At 40.1% G+C, this 25,431-nt stretch overlaps 1 protein-coding gene across 1 annotated transcript in view; it reads right to left on the minus strand.

Moving 5' to 3' along the window:
• The window catches only part of LOC135701218 (uncharacterized), a 67,225-nt gene extending 59,155 nt beyond the window's left edge, over window positions 1-8,070 (minus strand). The window contains exons 1-2 of the mRNA XM_065221996.1: window positions 7,994-8,070; window positions 7,128-7,764 (exon numbers count right to left, since the gene is read on the minus strand). Coding sequence (XP_065078068.1) covers window positions 7,128-7,764; window positions 7,994-8,070 — 714 coding nt within the window. The remainder of the gene's footprint in view (window positions 1-7,127; window positions 7,765-7,993) is intronic.
• Window positions 8,071-25,431: the final 17,361 nt, after the last annotated feature.

Below are 25,431 nucleotides of genomic sequence, written 5' to 3' on the forward strand. Positions count from 1 at the left end.
CAGCATCGGCCATCTGTAACAATGGGTATTTATTTAGATTACGAAATATCATTACTTTCGGAAAATATCTACGATTCGCTCATCTTGGTGTTGCAGCTGGCTCATAACAGCCTCCATAATTGAACTTTTTATTTTTCACAAGTTTCCACTTTCATTTTTTTTTAAGAAGGTCGAAAATCACAATATGGTGAATTTGACGTTTCTCGCTGTGAAAACTACTGAACTCGGTAATGGAACGGTTTGTTTACCGAAACTTCAGTAAAATATTTCACCGAAGTCAGTGATGAAGCTGATTTACAGATCTACCGGTAATTTTTTTACCGTTTTCGTTGAATTGAAATGAAAACACCGAAATTCGGTAATTTTATTTACAGTTTTCAGCAATAGAGCGAGAAAATACCGAAACATCTGTAATTTTTAGGATTACCGATCTAAGACGGTAATTTTTTTTACCGAACTCAGGGTCTCTGTTTAAGTGTGAGGTAGATGTAATGCAAGGTAAGTACAATTATATAAATTTTGTTTTTAGGTTTCAAATGTTGCAGGTAAGTATTTTAGGTATTACAGGTAAGTCTTTCAGCTGTTACAGGGAAGTATAATAAGTTTCTCAACATGCCGCCCCCGTTGAAACAATCCGTTTCAACCTATGTCGTTGGTTGACGATGATGTTGCTGGAGAGATTTCGACCAGATCCGTGTCATCCTTCTCGTTTGCACTGTCAGGCTCGATCGGGAGAACTGCTACTTCGGTAACTGCCCGTTTGTATTGACCAGTGGCAGTTTTGACCACCACCACGCGAACTCTTCCATCTTTTCCAGCGAAAGTGTTGACGATCCGTCCAAGTGGCCATTGCAACGGAGGGCAATTGTCACGCTTCAACAGTACTAGTTGACCCTCTGGATATCCATGGAAGGGCGTTTCCACTTGCTACGCTGATGTAACTGACTCACATAGTCACGTGACCAGCAACGCCACAGATGCTGGATCGAGCGTTTCATATTCTGCAAACGGGTGAGTCGATTAGGGGACAAATCGCTCAGGTCTGGTTCGGGGATTGATAGCAGAGGCTCCCCAATCAAGAAGTGTCCTGGTGTTAGTGCAGTCAAGTCTTCAGGAGAGTCAGAAACGGGAGCAAGAGGTCGAGAGTTTAGTATAGACTCAATTTGCGTTACGACAGTGAGAAACTGGTCCACCGAAAAAGAGTTTTGTCCCATAATACGGCGAAAATGATACTTAAAGGACTTTATTCCAGCTTCCCATATCCCTCAAAAGTGAGGAGAACGTGCAGGAATGAACCGAAAGTTGATGCCAGCTCCTGCGCAGTAATCGCCCGATTGCTTGTCATGGAATTGTTGCAGGAACTGTTGGCGCAACGATCGTATCTCGTGGTCCGCCCCGACGAATCCGGTCGCGTTATCGCAGTGCAACTCGAGGACTCGACCACGACGCGCGACAAATCGTTTAACGGCGTTTATGCACGCGGCGGACGACAAATCAGCGACGACCTCGAGGTGCACGGCCTTCACCACCATACATACGAATAAACCGACGTACATTTTGACCGACGCTCCTCTCCCACTCAATGGACGGACGAAAAACGGCCCACAGTAATCCATCCCAGAATAAGTAAAGGCTCGGGCTGGCTTCAAGCGAACGGATGGTAAAGGTGCCATGATTTGGTTTGTTTATGTAGGTCTACAACGAAAGCAGGTTACGCACATCCGTACAACCTTGCGAGCCAAGTCTCGACCCCAAAGTGGCCAAAACCTTTGCCGAATCGTAGCGAGTAATAGTGAAGGACCTCTATGGAGTGTTTGCAAGTGAATGGACCTCATGATCATCCAGCTTAATCGGTGATCAGCTGGAAGCAGTATGGGGTGGCGAGTGTCAAACGGTGCATCCAAGTGTCTCAGACGCCCGTCAATACGAAGAAGCCCAAAGTCGTCCATGGTTATGTTCAGGTTCTTGAGCGGTGACTTTGACGACATTTGGATGTTTCCGGTTTGTATTTTTCCGTACAGGCGAACTTCCGTGGGAAATTCTTGGAGCTGAGCGAGGCGAATCAATGTTTTCAGAGCGACGTTAGTTTCTTCTGGCACCAGATCAGAAACGTTTCGTTCGTGCTTCGTACGTTTACAATTCTTGTAGAATCGAAGACAGTATCCGGCAGTTCGTATTAGTTTCGCCAACTCGGAGAATCTGTCGAATATGGTTGAATCGACGTTGACTGAATGCAGTGAAACTGCTGGACACATCTCTCCCTCCAGCTCTTCTTTAGATGGCAAGGAAATTACTTGCTGAGGCCAATGCTCGACGGGGGAGGTAACAAATGTTGGCCCATGCCACCACAACTTGTTGTTAAGAATCTGGGTTGCAAGCGTCCCTCTAGAGATTCGATCAGCAGGGTTGACCTCAGTCGATACATGTCTCCACTGCGAACCCTTCGTAAGACGTTGAATTTCAGCGACTCGATTGGAGACGAAGATCTTCCAGGAGTTTGACTTGGATTTTATCCAGTGTAGGACAATTGTAGAGTCACTCCAAAATACTACTGGTCCGGTAAAGTCAGTATTTGTTTGAAGATTGTGGACCAGTTGACTACCGAGGAGAGCTGCACACAACTCCAGACGTGGGATCGAATGTCCACGCAAAGGAGCGACACGTGATTTCGCCGTGAGCAATTCGGACTGCAAATTTCCGTGTGTATCTGGGGAAACAACGTAAACACAACATCCATACCCTTGCGTTGAGTGTTCCAAAGGACGCGTCTTGGAACTTCGAGTGACTGGAGCTTGGAGATATCACTACGATAATTCTTCCACCATGTTTCCAATTCTGCGGAAAGCTCAGAATCCCACGACAAATGTGCGGCCCAAAGATTTTGTACGAACATTTTAGCGTTTAGAACCACGGGTCCGAGAAGTCCAAGCGGGTCGAAAAGTTGAGACATTTCCGACACCACTATTCGCTTGGTTACGATGTTGATTTATGACGGCTTCGACAGCACACTGTTACAATTCTTCAGCACAATAGCAGGCAGTGACGAGGCTCGGTAGCTCAGTGGTTACCGTTTCTGCTTACTGAGCAGAAGGTCGGGAGTTCAATCCCAGGCCCGTCCCCTTCCTTGCAATTTTTCACTTTGCCTTATTCTATACCCACTAGATTTTAATGAAAACAAATTCTTCTTTAACACCGATCGCATCACTTACCACAGTGTGGGTCCTGATCTAAAAATAGAAATTGGATGAGTGCGCGCGCGTGTGTGTGTGTGTGTGTTTGTGTATTATAATCGCTCTACCAAAAACCGATCCCTGCGTGTGCGTGTGCAACCTTTCCCCACATCCAACATCCCAGTGATTTCTCGTGGAAGCGCAGAGGATTTCTCGGTTTCCTTCACAGCGAGTACCACGTCAACACATTCCTTCCCATTCCCTAGTTGACCTGCATTCGGACAAGGCCGGCGCTGGTATTGCTAAATATTAGATCTCCAGTTCTTACACATTGAGGATGAATGTTAGTCCCAAACATCATCTGTTGGTTCTCTGTGTAATTGCAGCTGATCTGGTAATAACAGAGCAGCAACCGTGGGTGGTCAATCTGATTTTTTTTTTGATTTTGATTTTTTTTTCAGCACAATAGAAGGCAGTGTTGGGAAAATATCAAAAAATCAAAGCTCACCAACGCCCAAGATCACGTTTGATTTTCGTAGACAAAAATCAACAAGCAAACAACTGCGGTTGATTTTGCAAGCTGTGATATCGCAGCTCGGAATATCAAGCTAACAAAACTCACCAAATGCAAATCTCACCAAACTGTGGTGAGATTGAGTTTAATGAGTTTTGCTTTACACCCGAATGCAACCGAAACTTCCATAACGGCTTACAGCAGTCCCTTCGTGTCTGCCATCGGTGAAGATTAAAAAGAGATAGCAAACTATGCTTTCTCTTTCTAAGAAAATGATGTGCAATGGAATCATTTTTGTGTCGAGTCAACTTTCAGCTTGATTTTTGCGCGTTGTGAATAGTCTCGCAATATCAAAGGAGCTTGTAAAATCAATATCAAGCATGATATTTCGTTCCAATATCACGCGTGATATTGCGAGCTCATGAGAGCGGAAAAATATCAACTTAATTCTTTGATTTCTTGCAGATCAGCTTTCAACATCACCAATGAACTATGTATTACCTCAGAAACAGCGGACACAACCTCGTTGGTCGTGGTCATGGGATTATCCTTAAAAAATTTGAGTAGCTCGATGCATTTGTCACATAACCACAACAGACGTTTAGGAAATCCAAATTTGGCCGTTTGAGACCAACGGATTTGAGATGCGCAACTTGATTACAAAAACCACTACATTGCATATACTTAAGCGACTTGACCGGCTTACAGCATTGATAGCTGATAATCACTGGACGCTAACAGATGACGCTGTCACTTCACAACCAATGATAAGTTCTTTTCAAGGCACTATTAATTAGTCATCTGGAACTTTAACAGTACTCGAGTAATTGATAACGTTAACAGAGTCAACAAAGCATGGAATGCAAACTCTTCTCTGATTTATTTCAACTATACGGTAGAGTAAATAACAGGTCAAAAAAGAACAAAAAATGCGGGACAAACTAGCAGATATGACAATAGTATTCAGATAACGCATTTTTCTAAGAAAAATGAAGAACAGGGTATGTTTATCGATGGGCCCAAAATTTAGATACAAAAGCCAACATTTGAGCCATTTCTCCTTAGGAAAGTCTTTGGGATATTTTTTTTTTCATTTATTTTAGCTAATTTTTTTTTATGTTTGAGACATAAGGGCGGTCCGTAAGGTTGATGAGTTCTAAATTATAAAAGTGTTTATAATAATGATTTTTCGTAAACGGTTTGTCCTAGAAATTTTCTTATGGTTCACATATATGCCAAAGCAATCAAATTGCTATCTCTTTTAATTGGAAAGTTTTATACAATTTTCAATAACAAAAACACCGTCTTCAAAAGTTAATCAAATGAGCTAATAAATTGGGTTAATGTCAAGGAATCAAAAATATCTCCAAATGACAAAATGACAACAAAGCTATCAAAAAAAAAACCGAACGATAACGAAATACGAAATAGAAAGCAATAATGATATAATCTTCTTCCTTTTTTCATGACAAGGAACCTGTGCGACACAGTTCACTCGGGGCGATAGAAGGAAACGAGCAAATTGTTGGCAAGCTGCTTCACGAAGTAAAGCCGAAGATGATAGGGAAAAAGCATTCAAGTTGTGGCTACCGAAGCTGCTTGCATATCAATGGTACACTGCTTGAGAAGCTTTTCGGAAACTCAACCGGAACTTTGTTTGTCACCTGCTGGCTCCAGAATTCTGCACGGACAGTATCGTTTCGTAGCTCTTCATCGATGTGGTTCACCGTTATGTTGAAGAAGTAACTCAACCGCATCCTACACATCTTCAAAGCTGGAAATAGCTCTGATTTTTCTTCTTGAAGGCCTTTTCTTTGGCGTTGCCATGTCACAATGAGCTTGGCAACCCTCCTAACAACGTTTCGCTTGAGCAGGTTTTTTCTTTTTTTTTTTTTTCTTTATTTTTTGTGATTTTTAGCCGTAGGCTAGTTCATCACATGCTTGAGCTGGTGCGAAAGTCCAAATCTCCATAGCTTCGGTAGCCACAACTTGAATGCTTTGTCCGATTGAAAGTTGTTGGGTTTCAAGCTTTAATTAAAAGTACCTGATGACGGCCAACTCCGACGGCAAACGGTTTCTGGGCAAATGCTTCCTCGCAATACCGGTGATGAGATCCGACTTGAGCTTGGTTTTTGGTGACATGATTTTCTTTTTTGGTTCAGCTTGCTACGGCAATCAAATGGAAACTAATAAATTGTGTGATCCCTCTCCGCTCAAATATCCTCCTATTGAATTCTAGAAACTTCGAAACAATCGTTATCAAGTGATTTGCAACAAAGTAGGTGATTTGTATTTATCGATTTCAATGATAGTTTGATTTGCTGGTGGACATACCGCAAGTATTAAAATTCTAAACTTTTATTTCCACAGTAAATCACGAATAACTTTATAACGATTAAAAATGAGGTTAAAAAGTCCTGGGTAAAGCTTTTGCTTATACAATTTCCTATATTTCTGTTGCATTTGATTGATAATAGCGCTATGTTTGATACCCACTTTTGATGATTGAATGCCGTAATGTACAACAAAAAACATCATTTTAGAGAATTTGAAAAATTGTAAGTAACAAATTAGACACAGAACATGCCGTAACAATTTTTTCTCTTATAGTTTTGACCCTTGGGAATCTGCGAAAAATATTAAAGGGTGAGATTTCACTGAAATTTAAAGAACTAAAAATATTTATTGGATAATAGCTATGAAAAAGGGAATTTTTTCAAAAATCTCGTCGGGGAGACCTCTAAACAACATTTCCCAGAATTGCCGCTATACAAAAGTTTGTTTGTAACACCCTTAGCTATCATTTGGAGGATGAGCCCCAAGATTTCAAGACATAGTTCAATTTTGGGAAACCCTAATGGTTATTTTTGGTCGCTATTGAAAATTTAGTCGATTGCTGAATTTGGGCTGGGCGCAAATCAGGGGCATTTAGGCCGACATAACATCCATTTCCCCTGTATCATTATCTTTCTACCACTCCGATCGAGCTTTGTTACCGAGCGAGTTTGTCATGGTAGTCGTAGCAACCATTTTGTCTGTATCGTTCGTTGCTTTATGTGTTTGGATTCGTTGGTTAAAGTTATCTTTCAAATGCAAATATTAGCATAAAAATCTACTTTTGCCATTTCTAGATATAAAATTAAATTATGAGGGCAACCCTAGGGTACTTATTAAAAATCAGTTCGTGAGTCATTAGAAATAGAAAATTGCTTCCTGGAGAAAAGTTGTTTCAAATAACCTGTTTTACATCTTATTGGAACACTATGCTAGTCCATCTCCAATAACTAAAACGTTGGTATTTAGAACTCATCTTATGTCTCCAACATAAAAAGATTGGAAAAAATGAATAATAAAACTTTCTACAAGACACTATAAACCAAAAGCTAATAATTAAGGCAACCCTTATCCTATAACAATAACCACGGCATTTAATCGCTACTCACCCTATGAATCGTCCTGGGACTCAGCGACAGCTGATGCGGCGTGGCAGCTTTCTTGTTCAAGTAAACCTCCGTTTGCGTGGCTTGTGTTTTCATGGCACTTCGTTTGACTTTCTCTACCACTACGACCTCTTGCTGCTGGGTGGCTGCTGATGCTGTTGTGGCAGTAGTCAGCAGGCTAGCAGCACTTCCAGGAGGATGTTGATGTTGTGGCTGTTGCTGCTGTTGCATTACTGCTATGTGATGCTGATGTTGGTGTGGGTGTTGAGTAATGAGCTGACCGGGGTGAGCCTGCAGATGCTGCAGGTGCTGATGGGCGTGAATGTGCTGATGGATCGGCTGTAGTTGACCAACCTGCAATTGCTGATGCTGTTGTTGCTGTTGTTGTTGTTGTTGCTGGTGCTGTTGCAACTGCTGGGCCATGAGTGGTTGGTGGTTTGGCTGTTGGAGAATCGAATGCAGTGGCGTTGCGAACTGAGCTGCCATCGGTTGGTGCTGGGACAGGGTGATGGTAGGTTTTTTACCACCTATCAGTCTTTCTTGGCTTCTAGCTGCGGCTAGACGGGACATGGGTCGGCCACCCATGGCTTCGTCAAATGACGTCAGGGTGTAGGACCGGGCAAAGCTGACGTGTTTGGTCCTGTAAAAGAGCAAACCGAAATGTTCAATGAGAAGCTATTATATTCATACGACCGCAGACGTCACACGGAGTGCGATACAACATTCACACGCCATCTCTCACTCAGTCGCACGTGCAATTCTGCAGGGAACAATAGGACGTTGTTGATGGAATTTCAATTTTCGTGTCCAACCAACACGGCAGGGACCACCAAGGGATCGTAGGAAACCACCCACCCCCAAAAGACTACAAATCATTCATTCGCTTTTGCTGCGTGCCGTGCAGTGGGAAATCGGTATGCCCAACAGTTGTGGCTGACATATACATGCTGACCCTGCCATTTAGGTACGCATTTAAATGTGTTTCTCTGTATGAGTATGTGCTCAACAATTGAGCAAATTGAATAATGCTTGATTCGATTAAATTTTGAACAACGAAATTCAATTTCCATTGATGATATCTTGAATGGTGTTCGGTCGAGTGTGTGCTTGCACAAGATTCTTTGTATGTACATTTGCACACTCCAGGATACCTTTATGTTTTCCTTTTGCGACACTGAAGCAGGCGCACGTGTAGGAACTTAGCGGAAATGGCGTTTTTTTCTGTGATTTCAGGAAATTTAAGCTGGGATCCCACATTTCTAAATTTAATGCCTTTATTCCAGTAACTGGTAAACTTCACTCATTTTGTGGAAAATTTCGCATCAAGATTTTTTTAGTGAGAATTCAGTGAGTGTGATTTTCATCGGATCGTATTTAGGAACCCGGCATTTTGGCAGAAATTGAATCCGAAGAGCTGCTGTTGTAATTAAATTGAAAATAACACAAATTTTCAGTTCTATTGCCAGTCTGAAATCAACTCAATCAGTCAACTGACACAAATTCACCTTTTGTTAACGAGTACAGTTGAGAAGCTAGCAGATTTCCCACTTCAAACGATGTTCAAATCCCTCCCACGTGACTAGGATTTGAATAATTAATTGCTATTTTACCCGGTGACTGAAACGCTAATTTCACACGCTGTCTCATTCCTATCGGAAAACGTTGCTTGATTCGTTGACAACACAATAACAACGATAAACCTTCGTCGTGTTCATTTGTAAAATGGAGGCGTTTACAAATCAGAACCTTCTGTGAGCTTTGATTTGTACACGATGCTCAAGCGATAGGAATTTAATTGATTATAATTTTTCTTAAAGTAATTAGGCAAAATCAATTCTCACATCTGTCACAATAACTCTTTCTCTCTGATTTGAAGGCAGTTTTAAAATAGGGCTTCTTCGGGCACTTTACACCGCAATAAATTTCTTAATTACTAAAATATCGATTTCCAACCATTTTTCCGCAACCAAACCACATGCCCAAATTGATAAAAAAATAAAAAAAATAAAATAAAAATATAAAAATAAATAAACTGTCGGTAGTTTTGCTATTCACGAAGCAATTTCTGAGAAAAATCTCAAGATAATTGATTTTGCGTTTCTTAGCTATCATCCGAAGCGCACAAGTGTCCTCTTCCGTTGAAAAACGTTATGATTTCTCTTGAACCAAGACGGCGGGACGAACCGGAGGCTCATTAATTTCCACTCGATTTGACGAGTGGACTGAACTTTGCAAATGTGATGGTGGGGGGGGGGATAGGTGGAGGGGGTATTCAGAAACAATTTTCCAGAGCTGTTTCCAAGCGAGAAAGCTCAATTGCTCTTGCGAGATGCGGAGGGATCAAGAATGTTTCCACTTAAGAAATGCGAATGAAAAGCGAACAAGTGCAGCCAAGAGGAACGATTACGTCCGGATTTGCATGGCGTGTTTGTGTGATTAGGGGGTTCGGGACTTCGGAGACTGTTTGTAACGTTGTTTTGAATTAGGATCATGGATGAAATACATTTAAAATATTTGTCTTCGTGTTCCGTGAGGCTCAAGGTAGTTTAAAAGGAATTTAATGTATTTTTAACATGACAGTGAATCTCAACATGGGAGTTCAACACTTTTAATAGAAGAAAAATTGTGACTGTTAAGATGAACGAAGATCAACGTCTTTGTGGACTATACTGGGGTGCAAATAAAAAAAATTGTGGCGGAATAGTGTTAGGTTTTGAATGCTTGTAACTTTGCCATTTATAGATGAAATTTAGATCCCAATACGCCAATCGAGAGGAAATAACTCTACAAATCTGCTCAAATAAATACTTTTCTTATTTTCCATAAGTAACTTTGTAAAAAATGTAAAAAATGTTCAAATGATAATTATATCACTGTTTTCATGAAATAAACGTTTTCCCCAAGCCAAGTTGCCTAAAAAGTGACAAGCACTCTGCCGTCATGCAGAAAAAATTTCCTCGCAGCGGACGGCGTGATCACCTTGAAAAACCAGCGATGGGGTGGAAGGAGACTCACCTCTTCAACGAGCTGTGTTTGTATTAAACTATTAACCCGCTATCACCCAACCGACTGGCGGATTTCCATATTTATCTCTCGTCTGTGGAAAATCGACTGGATGATATCGGGCAAGTGCGGGATGAGCTTTAAGTTAAGAACGATGTCATACCGAAGCTCATTTTCGCATCGGACAACGTATTGAAGATCGAACAATCGGTCCTTCTCAGAAGCACAAATTTTTACAGAAATAGTTAATATTTCTACGATAAATCGGTGGTATTGACCGATTTTCGCTGAGACTACAAAACTATTTCCCTCCTGGGTACCGTTTAAATATTACGAAACGAGAAGAATATTATTTTTACAAAATACTCCCTATAACGACAACCTAAAAAGGGACTCTGACGTTCACTTATTTCCAATCAAGTAAAAAAAAAATAGTCTAATTCCATTATTTTTTTACCCGCAGCAGTGGTAGCCCAGATATCCAAAACATTCAAATATGAGAGAAAATTAGCTCATGAGCATGCCATGTATTTTGATGATATTCTATTCGTGACGCTGTAAAACATGTCTGGTACCTCTTTATATGCAATTAGATTAACGACCTTTTTTACATATTCTTCACAAAAGATACTTTTTGGCCCACCCCATTCATGAAAAAACGACGGAAAATCTAGTCAGGGGCTTAGGAGTGATGCACAAATTACGTCACGCTCTATGGAAGGAGGGGGTTTTTTATGATTTTATGACAAGCAATGCATTAGGTACAGGAAAACGTCACGAAAGGGGGGTTAATGTTTCCTCAATTTAGCGTTAAAAATAAGAGACTTCGGATGTATTTTTTGCGCAGAATATGTTCTTCTTCGAATGTTGATCTAAATGTATATATACCCGAGCAAAGTTAGAGATCAAATTGAAATCAGAATTTGCTGTTATGATGTAACTTACTTTGAATACTCAAATTGATCTCATTTTGGTTGACTTAACGGTTAACACATCAAAAATGAGAGCAAAATTTTACACTGTTGAATCAAACGGAAAACTAATCCTGCTTTCAATGAAATCAATTTGATTACTGATTTTGCATTCATAATGTTTGACTGAATACGGGCCTGGTGTAAATGGTTAGCATCCAAGCTTCTCACGCTGAAAGACTTGAGCTCAAATGTCACCTCGGGTTGGTTGCGAATGACCTAAAATGTGTTAAACAAAACAATTAAACAATAATCGTTAGTTCAACGACAGATAAGCTTAACTTAAATCTTAAACAAGACGTTAACAGCAGAACTTAAAGTTAAGTTGCTTTCATTTAAAATGTCTTGACTGCATAATGAAAGCACAATATGATATCAGACTAATGTCGTGACAATTGAAATCAAAATGAGTATTCATTATGATAGGAACTGCAATCTTTAATATCGATTTGCTTTCATTTTGTTAACCGACTTTGCTCGGGTATGGTGTATATTGCCACTCAACACGCTCATTGGCGATTTCACATCGCTGGACGTCGCAGCCGAGTTCAAACTCAGCAGGATTGGTACCAAGGTGATGCTCCTTACAAAAGCAAAGCATGAAGTGTCCGTAAAATACCTGAAGTAATATTTTACGCATGACATCCTCGGTGAGAAACCACCAAACTTCGACGCCAAAATGATCGAAGCCGAAATCAAGGAGCGGTACAGGCTGGGCTCAATCGCTGTCTTCCGGATGAAGAGGAGAGACGAAAACGTGAAGACGCACCCGGATTGTCTTTTCCTGGTACACTTCCAAAAAGGGACGGTGACGCTCAATGCGCTGCAAGACATCCGCTCGATTTATTCTATCATCGTTTACTGGAAGGCATACCGTAGCGGCCATCGTGACGTAACACAGTGCCAGTGTTGCCTCAACTTTGAACACGTTACCCGCATCTGTAACGTCGAGCCACGCTGCAGCAACTGCGCTCGAGAACACGCTACTTCCAACTGGCCTGCGGATAGAGCCGTGGCATTAAAATGCGCCAACTGTGGTGGTGCTCATCAAGGTCCCGACAGTGCTCCAAACGCATCCGAAAGCAGCCATTAACCATCAACCAACCAGGAAGGAGAAAAATGGCTCCAGCTTTCAGGACGGAGGATTTCCCGCCTCTTAGTGTTCTACAGCAAAGGCAAGCGAGTTCTTAGATGCAACCTGCTCCGCCTCAATAAACTTCCGATATGATGATATTCTGCTGGATAAAAATCTCCACCCTCATGGATGCTGGAGACAACCACCAGAGCTAAACAACAACCCCGATCTGTTCTCAACGGATGAACTGATGTAAATCTTCGTCATCATGACCGGTGTTCTTTGTAAGTGCCGCAATAAGCCCGAGCACGTTCAAGTACTCGTTAAGTTTATCATCCAGTATGGCGTTTAAACCGCAAACTATCGTCAGCTAGAATTCTTGCTCTCTAAGAGCAAACAAGATTGAGCATGTCGACTTCCTCCGCAAGCACAGCATCGACGTGGTTAAGACCCATCTTAAGTTCGGCGACAGCTTTTGGTTGCCTGACCACAATATTATCCGGCTTGATCGCACCAGCTCCAGCAGGGATGGTCGTCAAGAAAGGAATCAAGTTCCACACCCTGTCTCACATCTACACTTCTATCATCAAGGTTCTTAGTGTGGAGGTGGAATCGCCAACTAGAAATGTTCGGTTCATCGCTGTTTACTTCCCTCAGCAGTGTGCCGCCATCAACGGATTAGTCATCTATCGTACTAGCTCCAGATTCATCGTTGGGGTGACCTGAATACCCGCCATGAAGCTTGGTAAAACTACCAGTGGAGCTGGAACGGACTGTACACTGTGCAGTTTCCGGACGAACCAACTTTCATCTTTCCAGCGGGAAATCCCTCCACCTGAACTTTTTCCTGTCGAACATAGGACTATCCAAACCGACCACCAACCGGTGGTGACTGAAGTCGGCATCAACGTGGCTCCTGCTCCAAGCCTGCACAAAGACTACCACTACGTCAACTGGGTGTAGTTTGGACGTGTGGTTGACAGAGGCATCGACGAAGATCCGCCACTTGACACCGTAGATGACATCGACCGGGCGTTGGAAGGACTCCAACAAGGCATATCCGTGGCTGACGAGGCATGTGTTCGACAAGTTCCTGGCAGGGGTAAGTTTGTTGCTATTGGTTCCCACGGTCAATTACTGATTCGCTTGAGAAATGTTCGTCGACTCCAGTTTCAGAGGACTGGAGATATGAACAAAAAACGTGAAATGACCGATCTGAACAGGCAGATTGCTTCCAGAATGGACTCACTCTGAAATTAAAGAATCTGGACGACCGCTCCAGACCATTCTGGAAGATAACCAAGGTCTTGAAATCTCATTCCAAACCCGTTCCACCAGAAATGAATATGGTGACGATCGGTTCTTAATCACCCTACAGAAGCAAATGCGACCGGCGAGCATGTCGCTCCGTCGAATTTGCTTTGCTCGACTATTCAAAGTTGTTCGAAGATCAGGTTGCGCAGAACCCTCCCCTTGTGTCGTGCCTCCGGTGGATACGGCTACAGTACAACACATTTGCACAGCGCTGAAATGCACCAAGAAAAAGCTCGCAGGTTTGACGGCATATTTTACTTAATCTTGAAGAGACTCAGCATGAAAGTGCAGTCTCTTTTGACCACTATCTTCAACAGATGCTTGTAGCTGTTCTACTTTCGAAGCGTCTGGAAGCCACCTTTAAGCGCTGAGCTAATTGTTCGAGAAACTCGTTCTCAATCGTTTGCTCAAGTTTGTCGAGTAAAACAACATTCTCCTACCGGAACAGTTTGGATTCAGAAAGGGGCACTCCACCAATCACCAGCTAGTACGGGTGATGCATAACATCCAAAGTAACAAAGTTGTATCCAAGTCCATGGCCTTGCTAGACGTTGAGAAATCGTTTGAAAATGTCTAGCATGACCAGTGTTGGCAAAATCAGAAATCAATTGATATTTTTCCGCTCTCATGGGCTCGCAATATCACGCGTGATATGGGAACAAAATATCATGCTTGATATTGATTTAACAAGCTCCTTTGATATTGCGAGACTATTCACAACGTGCAAACATCAAGCTGAGAGTTGACTCGACACACAAATGATTCCATTGCACATCGTTCTTAGAAAAAGAAAGCATAGTTTGCTATCTCTTTTTAATCTTCACCGATGGCAGACGCGAAGGGACTGCTGCAAGCCGTTATGCATTCGGGTGTAAAGCAAAAATCATTAAACTCAATCTCACCACAGTTTGGTGAGATTTGCAGTTGGTGAGTTTTGTTAGCTTGATATTCCGAGCTGCGATATCACAGCTTGCAAAATCAACCAAAGTTGTTTGCTTGTTGATTTTTGTCTACGAAAATCAAGCGTGATCTTGGGCGTTGGTGAGATTTGATTTTTTGATATTTTCCCAACACTGAGCATGACGGACTTATGTACAAGCTCTGTAGCTCCAACTTTCCTTTGCATTTTGTTAAAATCACCCGTAGCTACCTCCAGCAAAGGTCGTTTAAGATATCGTTCATCAGACACGATGTTTACTATCAAAACATTTAACAGCTGGAGAACTTGTTACGACTTGCTCAGACTTTGAAATGTTTTAACTGAATCGGGGTGGTGTTTAAGATGCTTCAATGAAACAATCAAATTGACATTCCATTTATTCAATTGCAACGTTTGCCATGTAATACATTTTTAGTAGATCACAGGTAGAGATAAACTGAATTTAAGTTAACTTGAATAAGTTTTAGTTGAAAGCCACTTGTCTGTCATAGATCCCGAAAATGAATATTTGTGATGTCAGGTGCATTTGGATTTCTAAAGTTGTTTTGCCATGACTAATATTAATAAGTTTCCGAAAATTTAGTGAATAGGTTTGCAACCTAATTATGAATAATAAAGGAACTAATTTTCTATTTTCAAAAATTGAATATTAATTTTAGGATTTATTCAACAAAAATAAAATAAAATAAAAATGTATTAAGTTGTTTTTTTTTTTCATTCTGGAGCTAAATTTCTAAACAATCTACTTTGTTTTTAATTAATAATATCTTTATATTATTGAATGGAGCAGCAAAAATATTCTCGTAGTTCTACGTAGTGCTGCGAAATTTCGACAATACACGGTGATACTCAGAATTCCGCTTTAGTCACTCATTTGAGCTAACAGTCATCGTCAAAGCAAACCATGTCAATTGTCAGTGGCATTTCTGTCAGTGACGAACATGTGCTGATTCGTTTATTAGCCGAATTTGAAATGAAATTAAATGGCTTGAGCAAAACAATTACATGGAGACATTAAAGTGAATAAGCATCTACGACCTGAACAGCTTGGATAACAATAATGTGACTCAGAATGCAAGAAATTACACTTTTTGTTACTAGGTGAATCTTTGTCATTGACGAAAAAATTAATGAGATTTTGACAAAGATTTTTATTTTGAGGATCGAGTCTATCATTGACGATGTGAAAAACAATTTCGTCAAAATCGCGCAAAAGTCTGTCAATGACAATGACAAATTTCAGCACTGGTTCTACGTCAACAATGTGGTCGTGCTTTGGCAAATCCATTAACTTTTTTTAACAGTTGTTATCGTGAAGAAGAATTTGTTATCAAGTTGTTTTCAATGATGACCAAATTAGCTATTTTTGTGATATTCAATATTGATATTGATGTTGATATGGTGGCTGTTCATTCCACCACAATGATAATTCGATCAAAGCTTGACAACTGGGTAGCAGAACTTCTTATCAATTTGGTTTAAAACTTTGCTCGGGAATTGACTCTCTGTAGATCAATTTATTGTTATAATTTTATAGCCTTCTCAAAAGTAGCAACAATATTCCTTATTTAGAACCCTCGTGTAAATAGTGGCATGGTTTCAGCGTGGATTGCATAGATCACAAATAAATAATATTGCTAGCTATTGGCAAATCAAAGTTGGCCCCCGTAGAGAATTAAAGAACTATGAAAGTGATGATGGTTTCAAATTTTCGCACGGTGATATAGAATAAATAAATTATTTTCAAATTTTATGTTGTTTACATAGATCTCAGCTTTTGTACCGCTGCAGCAGCAACCAGATTTTTAAAATATCTCCATTTGCAAAATAAATACATTTTAAGAACGCACTCGTATACCTCACCATGCAAAATTTTGAAACCATCATCTCCTTGATAGTTCTTATATTCTCCACCGGGGCCAACTTTATTTTCCACTAGGAATACGAATTCAGACCTCCGCTCTGAACTAGTAGTAAATTAAAGTTCTTAGATCTGGAGAAGCAGAAAAATCTAAAGCTGTAATAAGTACTGATATGATGGTGAAATAGCAATAACACCACTAAGAGCAGCACCAAATATCAGTCTTGGTTTTTATCTCTAACCGGTTTGTATTGGAGAGTAATCTACCAGAAAATAAGAGCTTATTTTTTAAAAAATGCAAATTTAAGCCAACAGATTCAAAATATCCGTGCATTGAACTAAGCATGAGATAACATACTTGGAAGCGGCGCCGGTGGTGTAGTAGTAAGCGTAACTGCCTCTCACTCCATATAGCCTGTATTCAAGCCTAGCCGGCGCCATCAGGATTTTCTGAGGCTTAAATTCTCTGATCACGCCAGGGAATTACAATCGTTTTTTTTTTTTTTTTTTTTTTTTTAACTCTTTATTTGTTCCAAATTCAAAATAAATTACATTTCATTTTTAACCTAGGTGCTCCAGTTACTACAGTAACTTACCAGCCTTAATTGTTATGATATATATCTAAGTGTTTTTACATTGTTCCTGTCTTGGCAATTCAGTATTTTAAACAGGTTTTTTAAACCTGCATGTCAGTATAACAATTGATAGCTTAAAACTAAATAACTAAAACTAAATCTTATCTAAGTATAAAGGGAATTAATCGTTGCAATTGAGGATTGTAACGATTTTTGCCGGAAATTATTAATTATTTTGTTGGACATTTGTGCTAAAGTCTCAACATTCGAAATTCTATGTACTTCGGTAGTACTGTACCAGGGAGGCAACTTCAAAATCATCTTCAGAATTTTGTTCTGAATCCTTTGAAGTGCTTTTTTCCTGGTAGTGCAACAACTAGACCATATTGGCACAGCGTAAAGCATGGCCGGTCTAAAAACTTGTTTAAATATTAGAAGTTTATTCGTCAGGCAAAGTTTGGATTTCCTGTTAATAAGAGGATACAAACATTTTATATATTTGTTACATTTGGCTTGAATGCCCTCAATGTGATCTTTAAAAGTTAATTTATGGTCAAGTATTAATCCAAGATATTTCACTTGGTTTGACCAGGAAATTGGAACTCCGTTCATAGTGACTATGTAACTACTACTAGGTTTCAAAAAGGAAGCCCTGGGCTTATGTGGAAATATTATAAGTTGAGTTTTGGAAGCGTTGGGAGAAATCTTCCATTTTTGTAAATAAGAAGAGAAAATATCTAAACTTTTCTGAAGTCTGCTGCAAATAACACGAAGACTTCTTCCTTTAGCGGAAATACCTGTGTCATCAGCGAACAAAGATTTGTGGCAACCCTGAGGCAAATCAGGGAGGTCCGAAGTGAAAATGTTATACAATATAGGCCCAAGAATGCTACCCTGAGGAACTCCTGCTCTAACAGGTAGTCGATTAGATTTGGAATTTTGATAATTTACCTGCAGAGTTCTGTCAGTTAAATAATTTTGAACTAATTTCATAATGTAAAGTGGAAAATTAAACTTTTTCAATTTAGCAATCAAACCTTCATGCCAAACACTGTCGAATGCTTTTTCTATGTCTAGAAGAGCAACTCCAGTTGAGTGGCCTTCAGATTTGTTTGAACGAATTAAATTGGTAACTCTCAAGAGTTGATGAGTAGTTGAATGCCCATGGCGAAATCCAAACTGCTCATCTGCAAAAATTGAGTTCGTATTGATGTGAAGCATCATTCTATTCAAAATTATTTTTTCAAAAAGTTTACTTATTGAAGAAAGCAAACTTATTGGACGGTAGCTAGAAGCTTCAGCTGGATTTTTATCCGGCTTCAAAATTGGAACAACTTTTGCATTTTTCCATTTATCAGGAAAGTATGCCAAATGGAAACATCTGTTAAATAATTTTACCAGGAAAGACAAGGTACTCTCTGGGAGTTTTTTGATGAGGATATAGAAAATTCCATCATCACCTGGAGCTTTCATATTTTGAAATTTTTTAGTTATAGACCTTACTTCGTCCAAATCAGTCCCCCAGGAATCATCAAAAATATTTTCCCGAGAGAAAATATTCCGAAAATCCCGAGCAACCTGATTCTCAATAGGACTAGTAAGACCCAAACTGAAATTATGGGAACTCTCGAATTGCTTAGCAAGTTTCTGAGCTTTTTCCAAATTTGTGATCAAAATTTTACCACCTTCTTTTAGCGCTGGAATTGGCTTTTGAGGTTTTTTCAAAATTTTTGTGAGTTTCCAAAAGGGTTTGGAACTCGGGTCTAATTTAGAAATATTATTTTCAAAAGTTTTGTTCCTCAGGGCAGAGAATCGCTTTTTAATTTGTTTTTGCAAATCCCGCCAGATAACTTTCATGGCAGGATCGCGTGTTCTTTGAAATTGTCTCCTACGGACATTTTTAAGACGGATCAAGAGCTGAAGATCATCGTCTATTATAATTGAATCGAATTTAACCTCGCATTTTGGTACTGAGGCAGCTCTTGCTTCAACTATAGAAGTAGTCAGAGATTCAAGAGCATAATTAATTTCATCTTTGGTTTGCAAAGGAATGTTTTGATCGAAGTTATATTCCATAAATGTTCGATATTGCTCCCAATCAGCCCTATGGTAATTGAAAGTAGAGCTGTTGGGATTAGAAATTATTTCTTGGGATATTTCAAAAGTTACTGGAAGGTGATCAGAACCGAAGTCAGCATGGGTAACCAGTTGGCTACAAAGTTGACATGAATCAGTTAAGACCAAATCAATAGTGGAGGGATTTCTTGCAGAAGAAAAGCATGTTGGGCTGTTTGGATATTGAATAGTGTAATAACCTGCAGAACAATCATCAAACAGAATATTACCATTGGAATTGCTTTGAGCATTATTCCATGAGCGGTGTTTTGCATTAAAATCACCAATAATGAAGAATTTAGACCTATGACGGGTAAGTTTCTGGAGGTCACTCTTGAGAAAATTCTTTTGCTGGCCTACGCATTGGAATGGCAAATAGGCAGCTATAAACGTAAGTTGTCCAAATTTTGTTTCAACAGAAACTCCCAAAGTTTCAAAAACTTTGGTTTCAAATGAAGAAAGTATTTTGTGTTTGATTCGTCTATGAATAATGATGGCAACGCCACCACAGGGTCCATCAAGACGATCATTTCTATAAATCAAGTAATTTGCGTCCTTCTTAACCTTATGGTCAGGTTTAAGGAACGTTTCAGTTATAACGGCAATATGCACGTTATGAACTCTCAAAAAATTAAATAGCTCGTCTTCATTATCTTTAAGAGATCGAGCATTCCAATTTAAAATGTTTAATGCTTTAAAATCCATTACTGAATTTTAAAGTCATGACAATATTATTTGCAAATTTTACTCCAGTTTGAATAGCATCAAACATGGAGTTAGATTTAAGCATATCAGAAATCATGTCAATTAATGAATTCTGTAAAAATTCCATTTTAGGGGCAGTAATGCTTCCTAAGTCAAAATTGTCAAAATTTCCGTTAGAACGTTGGTTAGTATTTTGATTTCTACCCGCTGCAATAGCAGCATAGGTAGCTCCATTAACTCGCTGAACATTGTTAGCAGCGAGGGGAGTAGGTACAGATGAAACATTTGAAGCAGGGGTGATATTTGTACCTACGGGTACGAATGTAGAATTTGTTCCTCGCTGACCGTTGTTAACAGCAGAGGAATTTGTACCTGTTCGGAAACGTGGAGCGTTTCTTACCTGTCGGTTAGAACGAGATTGTAGGATCGCTTTGCGAGTCTTACATTCCCAAAAATTGGATTTGTGGTTTTCACCACAATTTGAACATTTAAATTTCTTAGGATCTTCCTTCACAGGACAGTCGTCCTTTGCGTGAGAGGAATCACCACAATTCATGCATTTAGCTGGCATGTAGCAATTTTTAGTTCCGTGACCCCATCCCTGGCACTTACGGCACTGAGTGAGGTTTTGGAAATTTCCTCCAGTCTTCCTGAAGTGTTCCCACTTCACTCGGACATGGAGCATAAGGCTAGCTTTTTCTAAGGCCTTAAGGTTGTTTAGTTCACTAGACTTGAAGTGAACTAAATAAAAATCATTAGAAATCCCGTTGCGCGAATCGCCAGGACGGGATTTCATTTTCATTTTGATTACTTGGAGTGGCACAACTCCAAGTAATTTTGCCAGTTCATCTTTGATCTGATCCAGGGATTCACCACTGGGCAGTCCTTTCATGACAACCTTGAACACACGTTCAGTTTTGGTGTCGTAAGTAAAAAATTTGTGCTTCTTCTCAGTAAGATACTTGAGAAGACATTTAAATCCGTCCAAGGTTTCAGCCAATACACGGCATTCACCCCGACGTCCAATTTGTAGTGAAAACTTAACTTTCACGAAATTCAAAAGTTCCATGCGAAGAGCATGGAAATCGGTAGTGGTTATCACAATAGGGGGAATCTTTTCCTTCTTGGCATTAAGCCGGGAAAGTTTACTAGAATTTTTCTTGGATGATGGATCATTCTCATCATCCGTGAGCAAATCAAATTGATTACTCAAATTAATTTCTTCAGAAGGGGGGTCAAGAGTTTGCCCCTTTCTTTTGCGTTTAGGCGCCATGGCGGCAGTAATTTTTTTATCCAAATCGACTTCCAAGCAGATTACTATAAGAATCTGAAGGATCGAAGAGGAATTTTCCAAATCGATATCCAAGAAGGATTACCTCGGGTAGGGTCCAAACAAGGATCGAAGAGGAATAAGAGGAGTTGAACAAGGTAGAAAAATTTTTACAGGTTGAGCACTGAAAAGTGCTGTTTAAATTTGTTGTAGCTTTAGGTAGTAGTAACACTTCCTTAAGCAAAAAGCAAATAGATCCGCACGGCAAGAGAGCACGATGCGGACTCGGGAATTACAATCGTATTTCCCCGTTCCATGAGTTGATGCATTGATAGGTAGGATCCAAGTCTGAGAGCTGCCTCCATGGCGTCGGTAGCAACGGTATTCAGAACGGAAAACAAAAACTAACTTGGAATTATCATCTGAAAATATGGATCAGATTGGAAGTTGTTTGATGATTAATTTATTCAGCTAGTAATCCCCAGATTTGTCACATTTAGTGGGATAACCAATCTCAAAAATTTCAGATGATTTTGTTGGTTGCTTATGAGCTTGAGATTTAAATTTTGGAAAGGAGATTTGTTTGAATTCTTTGGGAAAATTATGGCCCTTCAATCATTCGCTTATAACCTTGGATTAAAACGTTGGGACAGAGTTTGTGCCTGATAATTTGAAATCGAAGCCTGTTTGATCCTTTACAGCCGGTTAAATTTGAAAATGTTCGTACTCGCGCTATTTCTAAAGATGTACCCAGTGAACCCACGGGGTGTTGCTCTGGGTGTGAACATTTTGAATAACTCTAAGACTTGGTTATAATAAAACAGTGAGAAAGAGGTTATCACCCATTTAATTCCGCTTTATTAATTTTGGTATCCATGACAGATACGTATTTCGACTACAATGTGCAGTCTTCATCAGTGTCATTCCCACTAAAGACTTATCAAAAACCTAACCCCCTTTATTGTTCATCCCCTAGGTAAAAGTGTCAAGATCACAAGTTTAAAAATGAAACTACAATGTGTAGAATCGGAACCTACCTAACTAATTTTTGATAAGTCTTTAGTGGGAATGACACTGACGAAGACTGCACATTGTAGTCGAAATACGTATCTGTCATGGATACCAAAATTATTTAAGGGGAATTAAATGAAAGATAACCCCTTTTCGCTGTTTTATTTAAGCATTCCGCTAACAACCCAATTTCATTACTTCACTTCAAGACTTGGTGTAATCTATCTATCGTTATAGTGCAGAACACTACTTCGTAATACGTGACCCATTACACTAACGTTTGCATTTAAAATAATGGACAAAAATTGTCGCTTTTTCATGGGTTTACCTTCACCCCCACTGATGAAACTACCCATGAAGCATCAATCATAGTAACCCATGAGTCAGCATACAAAATTTGACAGCTCTATCAGTCGAACTCTAACCGTGATGGCATAAACAGTGAAGGAACTCCGTTCAGAAGTGTGCGCGTTCAAAGAACGGTACCCCGCCGCGTCGAAAAAGAACAACGTGCGGCACATTGTGGACGCCGGATACGCCCGTTTCGGCATCTACAACATCTTGGCACTATTAGACAACAATCGGAGCATCGAAAGAAAGCCCAGTTCCGGACGGCCAACGACCCTGAGCGACAAGAAGCTCAAAAGGATGTTGAAGAGGAAGACCGAGGGAAAAGTGGCTACATCGCTGCGTGCGTTTGGCCGGGAGGTATTTCGACTACAATAGAGACGTCAAACAGTGAGAAGTACCTGGCAAATATGAACCTGAAGCGTAAGATCAACAATTTTGTCGCGAAAACTGAGGAGGAATTGATAAATAAAACGAAGAAAGAACTCAAAAACATGCCTACACGCATGTTTTCGTCCGCCATGGCGAATGTTCCCGTTAACTGCCGGAAGACCGCTCGCAAGGGTGTAGATTTTTTTTTCAAGTAAGCTATTATTTAAGCTTCCATGGGAAATTTATCAAAAGAAATTATCTGTCTTAGCTTTTTTTATCACCATCCAAAAAAAGTGTAATTAATATAACTTCATTACAATCGGAGATATTTGTATTTTAAAAAACCCATTTTTTTAAGCGAAATTTCATTTTTTTTTAGCTTTATCTCAAAAACTATCCTACTGAGATTTTTTTTGACTAAATTTTTGGATTCAGCGCACGATTTTACATGAGAAATGACCATCAGCGTACAAAGTTCAATTATACTGTGAACTAGTGTTACCGTCATATGTCTCAAAAACAATGAGGATAATCAGCTACATCGAACATTGATGCATATAATTCTTGCTCATGAGTTAAGTTAAGACTAATGTATAATCAATTCAACGAGGTTGTTGAATCACCGATTGTAGGGTGGTGTACCGGAGCAAAGTGAAGTATAACGAAGTTGTGTCACACCCTATGCTAATAATTCATTTGGATTTAGCGTAAGTTATCTATTGAAAATAATTAATGATAACCAATTGCTTACCACACAATATACAGAATCCACCATTTGTTGGCACTTAGGTGAAGTTCTAATTTGGTAACTGTGGAAGTGCCTCAATGTTCCTACAGTTCGTTGTCTGTCTCTGTTTAATTCTGTTACAATTTGTAGATTTCGGAAGCAGTCAATGATTGGCCTAACGGCTCCTATCCCTGTGCTAGGGCTGCCAAAAACTATGTTGAGGGTCACGGTTGCTACTCTGTTACTGCCAGATCAGCTGTAATTACACAGAGAACCAATAGACGATGCTTGGGACTAGCAATCATCCTCAATGTGTAAAAACTGCTGATCTTAAATTAGGCAATACCAGCGCCGGCCGCGCCCGAACACAGGTCAAGAAAGGAATGGGAAGGATTGTGTTGACTTGACACTCGCTTTGATGGAAGCCGAGAACACCTCTGCACTTCCACGGGGAATCACTGGGATGTTGGATAAGAGGGTTGGGTTTGCAGCAGGGTTCGTTTTGGTAAACGATAAGCTGAATTGATGTCCTAACGATCATATAACGCGAAGGAGCTTGGGACTAAACCCACGGTCTTCTGCTCAGTAAGCAAAAACGTTTGCCACTAGGCAGACGAGCACCTTTTTAATCACCGAGTTGCTGTTATTACCATGTAGTCATATTAACAAATAAAACGATTGACGAATCTTGAATGTGGATGGGCCTGAGATTAGACTCATGATGTTCTGCTCAGTAAGCAAAAACGGTTGCTCTAAGGCCACCAAGCCCCTCATATCACATAATGCCGTTGCTCAAATTTGTGTATCCATTCAAACCCGGAACCAACGACAACAACGAGTTTCGCAAAATACACGATACACAAGCGATTTTACCATAAATCTCTTTGATATGTAAGGACCTAGGACCGCGTTTTTCTGCTCAGTAAGCAGGCCACTGCAACCAACGATCTTTCAAATCCGAAAACTAAAAACTACGAAAAAGTACTTAGGCCTTCATTAATTTCCACTTTCACGCGACGTTCAATGACAGGGTCCTATCAACAATCAATACGAAACTAACGATTTTAAATTGGCTCACTACTTGACTAGCCTATTGGTCCCAAGCAAATCGATTAACGTACACCATTCTAGTATAAATTCCAGTTCTACACTATGTTTGTTTTGATTCGCTATGAAAGTTTGACAGATAAAATGAGGGGTTCGTGGATTTTCCTATGTTTCGAGGAGTGCATCGATTAGCTTGGGACCGAAGAGAGTACCAGAGCTGAGCCAAAAAGTTGAGCTCGTTTCTTCGGGACCCTCTGGTCTTAGAGTTACCTCTATGGTCCTATCCAGGATTACATCTGAAAAATCCAAATCAGGCCAACGCCCACCTAAACCTGTTCTAATCCACCTGAAATGACTAACGAATGGAAGACTTTGACTACCCAGCCATGCAATAGTCTCATTCCGTGCCTTATGGCAACTTGATGATTCTATTGCGCTCATCTTTTGGCACCACCCAGGGGAGACTTGGTCCTGTACCCAATGCTTAACTTATCTCCATTCCACTCAGCTACTCGCAATTTCTTGTGATATAGTGGGCGGAATATTATTATATGAGACAATTTAATGCAGACGTCTTTCCACATTTGGCAGATCGACAGGTAATCGGTGAGTTACCACGATAGTTGCTATTCAACAAATCGACAACGTCCCATCGTCAACGCCTGCCATGAGAATTTCCCATTGCAGACGCCAACGAAATGACGTCATCGAGCTATCGATCAACTACCCTGGTTATCGCCTGGTACCTTATAGCACGATGCTAGGAGGCGAACCGGAAGAATCGATGAGCTACCTCTCCCCCTCCAGGAAGAGGTAGAATCTTAGAAAAGGTAAACTAGTTGGTGCCTTCAGTAAAGTTGTTCGTTTTTATCGCAGCCTACAAAGGCTTTGTACTGATTTTTATTGAGCAAAGTAATTTGTTTAACGATGGTATGTTTGTTAATTTGGTCGTTTCTTTCATGACATATAATCT

This window comes from Ochlerotatus camptorhynchus, unplaced genomic scaffold (genome assembly GCF_037179485.1).
Source record: "Ochlerotatus camptorhynchus isolate MF236.1 unplaced genomic scaffold, CSIRO-AGI_Acam_v1.1 ptg000014l, whole genome shotgun sequence".
In the NCBI taxonomy this organism is placed as follows: domain Eukaryota; kingdom Metazoa; phylum Arthropoda; class Insecta; order Diptera; family Culicidae; genus Ochlerotatus; species Ochlerotatus camptorhynchus.